General features: G+C 41.3%; 1 protein-coding gene across 1 annotated transcript; it reads right to left on the minus strand.

Moving 5' to 3' along the window:
• Positions 1-261: 261 nt before the first annotated feature.
• On the minus strand, positions 262-3,948 carry LOC116370732 (ladderlectin-like). The gene is made up of 6 exons (XM_031819869.1): positions 3,919-3,948; positions 2,811-2,898; positions 2,354-2,469; positions 1,870-2,061; positions 625-739; positions 262-505 (listed from the first exon to the last, which is right to left on the minus strand). Exons 1-6 carry the CDS (start codon positions 3,931-3,933, stop codon positions 414-416), a joined length of 618 nt encoding a protein of 205 aa, XP_031675729.1. The 5' UTR covers positions 3,934-3,948; the 3' UTR covers positions 262-413.
• Positions 3,949-4,218: the final 270 nt, after the last annotated feature.

Here is a 4,218-nt window from a genome sequence, read left to right on the forward strand (position 1 = left end):
ATTGATAGGGAACAGATGGGGTAGGGAAATGTAACACTTAAAATTCACAGAAGGTGCTCTGACAACAGCATGATCATTTTCTACTTATTTTAAAGCTATATACACTGTTCGTTTACGTTAATGTTTGTGGAGTAAGACAACTTTTTGGGTCCTCATAGAATCCTATTCTTCAAGAAACAATGGATCAAAGAATTGAAATGCCCACCCAGACTGCATCTTCAAGAAACAAAGTGAAGCAATGTTAAATAACGACTCATGAGATTAAATACGTACACCAGTTTTATTGACAACAAGCTACAATAGTTACACAACAAGTCAAATGTATTTTACAGCAACAAATACCTTCAAAGTAATTCACTATAACATGAAACATTTGCAGTTAGGATGCTGACACCAGAGTAGCATTTTCTGTTTCAATTGACAGTTTGAAGGATTAAACAGGTTCTTATGGAGCACACGGAGGGATAGCTCTTTCCACATGAGACATCGTTCCAGCCGTTTTCAGCTTAAGAGGAAACACGAAATAGAAATTACCTCTCGATGTACACTCGAAAAGAGAAAAGTAGCTCACATTTATTTGTTAAACTTACTCAAAAAAGTTTAATTTGATGAATGATAATGTACCTCCAAAGTTGAAATGAATACATGGCTCTCTGGCACCATTGTTGTTATTCGGCTCCCCTTCAGCCCAGCTCTCGTGATCAAATTTGGAGCCGTCACTCCAGAACCATAGCCTGTCCTGTGTGGAAGTAGTGAGATCTCAGTATCAAATGTTACATGTGCTTGCTGAACAATTTCTAAAATACAACACTCATGGTCTTTCCTCCAACAAAACGGTAAAAGCCACCACTAGCAAAACGTGCAGACTGACACTGGAACTGTTGGGTGAAAAAAATACACAAGTGTTGATACACATTTCTAGAAATCCCAAAATTAGAAAAAGACAGCTAGTAAGTCGTTTCTGCGCCATAGCAAAGAGGAAGAGGCGAAGCGAGAAGGATAACTATAAGCCCAAAATCTGCCTTCTCAAGCGGGTAGCGTTTTTCCTGGTCACCAAGCAACTCGTTTTTGTATGGCCGTCAATAAGATGGCAAATTTAATTAACGAAAAACATAATGGCTTATTTGAGCAAATATATACGTTTTGTAATGCTTAGGTCGTTACGAGTACTGATACAAGTAGCACACATGACATGCCAGAAACTGAGAAAAACATTTCTCTCCGAGTTGTGCCTGTCCCTCGAATCTGCCCGACATTGCAGACTCTTCACATCGTTAGAGGCCAATGGAGTATCTGGTTCATCTAATGGATCATCTAATGGATCATCTAATGGATCATCTAATGGATCATCTAATGGATCATCTAATGGATCATCTAATGGATCATCTAATGGATCATCTAATGGATCATCTAATGGATCATCTGTGGCAATTGCTCTGGATATTTCGAGATGCTCAACTCAAATCTAGACCTACAACCAACAGTATTTCTTTTGCTTTTGACAATGACTTCACGAGGCATAGGTCACATGCCTAAATACTTAAAGTCACATTAATATCAGTTTAAAGAGATGACATTGGGCCATGTTTACTTGAATAGTGTCTGGTTAAAAGGTAGGCAAGTAACTTCATGCCTACTGTGCCAAAGCAATTTACAGTTATTAAAATGGTAATATCCAAATTCCACGTAGAACTCGAGTTGCGAATGTCAATCTTTCCTCTGCGGTACCTCAAACTGTGGTCATTACCAGCTGAGAAACTGGCCAGTTGATTACTCCTGGCACAGAGTTGTCTGACCAGTGTCTTAACACCTACTCCGAGCTGATGGTTTTATTAGTCTTAAGTATTAAGGCATCTTCACTTTGGGTACCTTTTCCACCTTTGCTTGAACAGCATCAAATCCGCCAATCCAGGTAAGAGGGAAACTGCCAGTCGTGATCAACACCACCGCCTGTAGAAATTGGGACTCTTCATAGCTGTGCACAGATGCCAGGTTTGCGCCAAGGTACTTTACAGTGTTGTACACAGGCTTCAGTTTTTGTCCAAGTAACTGACAGTGGCGCTAGAGCAAGCAGTACACAGAGACAAAGACATGTCATAATGGAAGCATTAGTCAGTTGTCCAGTCTGAGAATTTGTCTTCTGGAATCTCAAATATAGGAATTAGTTCATCTCAGTCTTAACCCATGCCTTGAGGGTTCTAATATACAAGAGGGCCCAACTCCACACAATATTGAAAAGCCTATAGAAAATTGCAATTACAGCATATTAAGGGGACGTTCAGTATTTTACATGAGGCGCCTGTTAAAATAAGGCCAAAGCACCTTTAACTCAAAAACTAAGTAAGCATTATACCTCTGCATTGGGCCATGTCCTTGCAGTTTTGACAAACATGAAGCAGCGTGAATTAAATTGGAACCAGCCTCTGGGGCATGGGTTTCTTTGGTCTGCTGCAAATGTCACCAAATCATCTGAAAGGAGAAGACAGGGAGGGTTCCGAAATTGCAGCCGACTTTAAAGGATAGTCCAGACTGACCCTTGCATCAAAAATAACATTTGGAGATCAGTCATGCCACACTACAACAAAACATACACAATCAATGATGTAAAGCACAAACTCATTCCACAGAGCACAGAGTGTCTACAGGTTTTCGCTCCTCCCTCGATTGATCAATTTAGGTCACTAATTAGTAAGGAACTCCCCTCACCTGGTTGTCTAGGTCTTCATTGAAAGGTAAGCCAACTGCAGATGCAAGAGACTCCGTGGAATGCGTTTGACACTCGTGATGTAAAGTGTGAGGCTGACTCTTACTTGCTATGCGCGCAGTCATTCTGTCGCCCAGTGTAAAGGCAGCGCTGAGAAGCAGTAGAAGGGTCAACATCGCCATGGTGATAGTCTCCTGAGAGACACACGAGATAGCCATCAGTGATTTCCCCAACCTCTCCTCGAGTACCCCAGCAAGTCCACTTAACACATTCCAACTAATGAAGGGCTAAGGAATACCAGGTATCATCTCTTCCACCACAGAGTAGATTAGCCTGGCACACGGGAATAAGGAGAAGTCTATGCTCTTGGGTTCTCCCCGAAACAGCACCCTAGATAACTAACCCCGATGCATGGCACACCTAGTAAGTCACCTTTTTGCAAATGAAATTGGCTGGTAAAGTACATTTTTCTAGAGCAGGAGACTCAACTTGCCTGGCATGAGCTACCTTTTATTAATACACACGTCGCAAGCGACTTCTTTCAAATAGGCTCATTCTTCTCTGCCCCTAACAACTCTTCAGTGTACCGGTCTGGCAATAGACACAGTAAAATGAGTAATAAACTACTAAAGGGGCCCTATAAAAAAAGCTGTGATTTAAACCCCAAATTACAGCCATTTTCATAAATGTTCTCAGTTCAATTTCCTGGTTTGCCACTCATTACAATTGGTAATGAGAACAAAATGTAATGTTCTGAGTCCATGGCAGTGCTTAAATCACATCAGAATACCATTTCTTTTAGGTCTGGAAGAAAAGTAACTAGCGATGGTTCTGTATTGCCATTGATGCTCATTTCATGGCAAGGTTTGCAAATAACAAAAGATACCATTTCTATACTTTGACAAGTATACCTTGCAGTTAATACTTAGTTGTGAAAGAATCTGGCCAACCCACTAGGCATCAACTGGCTACACAGGGAGTGAGCGACAAGGCAATATTGCTGGAAATTGGCAGATATGGTTTTAAATGTGACGTTTTAAGCCAATAGTTACAAACTACTATGAACGGTTGGAGACCCCTGCCCTATGTAACGCACTACATTTGAACAGGGTCACATATGCCCGATGGGTCCTGGTCAAAAGTAGTGCACCACATAGGTTACCATTTGGGATGAAAGCAGATACAGTACTAGATGGACTATGTTGAACTCTCACCTGTAGTCTGGTCATGTCAGCGCTTGTTTGTGAGTTGAGTCTACTGCTTCCTGCTCTCCTTTTAAGGGACACCCATCCAGTCAGACCCCTCCCTCTCTCATCCTTTAACCGGTCAAATAATCAACTAATCATCAAGCTTTATCATTTGAATCAGCTGTGTTGTGTTAGGGCAAAAACAAAACGTATATAGCCACGGGAAGAAGTTTGTTGGTGCAGGGTTACTTTAATGAATGTTATTTTCAATTGGGGGTGCTGGAAAAATATCTTTGCCTGTGCTACAGGCGCTCTATTGGTCCACAT

Source organism: Oncorhynchus kisutch, unplaced genomic scaffold (assembly GCF_002021735.2).
Source record: "Oncorhynchus kisutch isolate 150728-3 unplaced genomic scaffold, Okis_V2 scaffold2707, whole genome shotgun sequence".
Classification (NCBI taxonomy): Eukaryota; Metazoa; Chordata; class Actinopteri; order Salmoniformes; family Salmonidae; genus Oncorhynchus; species Oncorhynchus kisutch.

What these genes read in the sequence shown, in the direction of transcription:
- LOC116370732 (XM_031819869.1), bottom strand. An exon ending in GGACATGGCCCAATGCAGAG is followed by an intron (nt 2,062 to 2,353) that starts GTATAATGCTTA and finishes TGCTTGCTCTAG; the next exon opens with CGCCACTGTCAGTTACTTGG. An exon ending in TTCAAGCAAAGGTGGAAAAG is followed by an intron (nt 740 to 1,869) that starts GTACCCAAAGTG and finishes ACTTCCACACAG; the next exon opens with GACAGGCTATGGTTCTGGAG.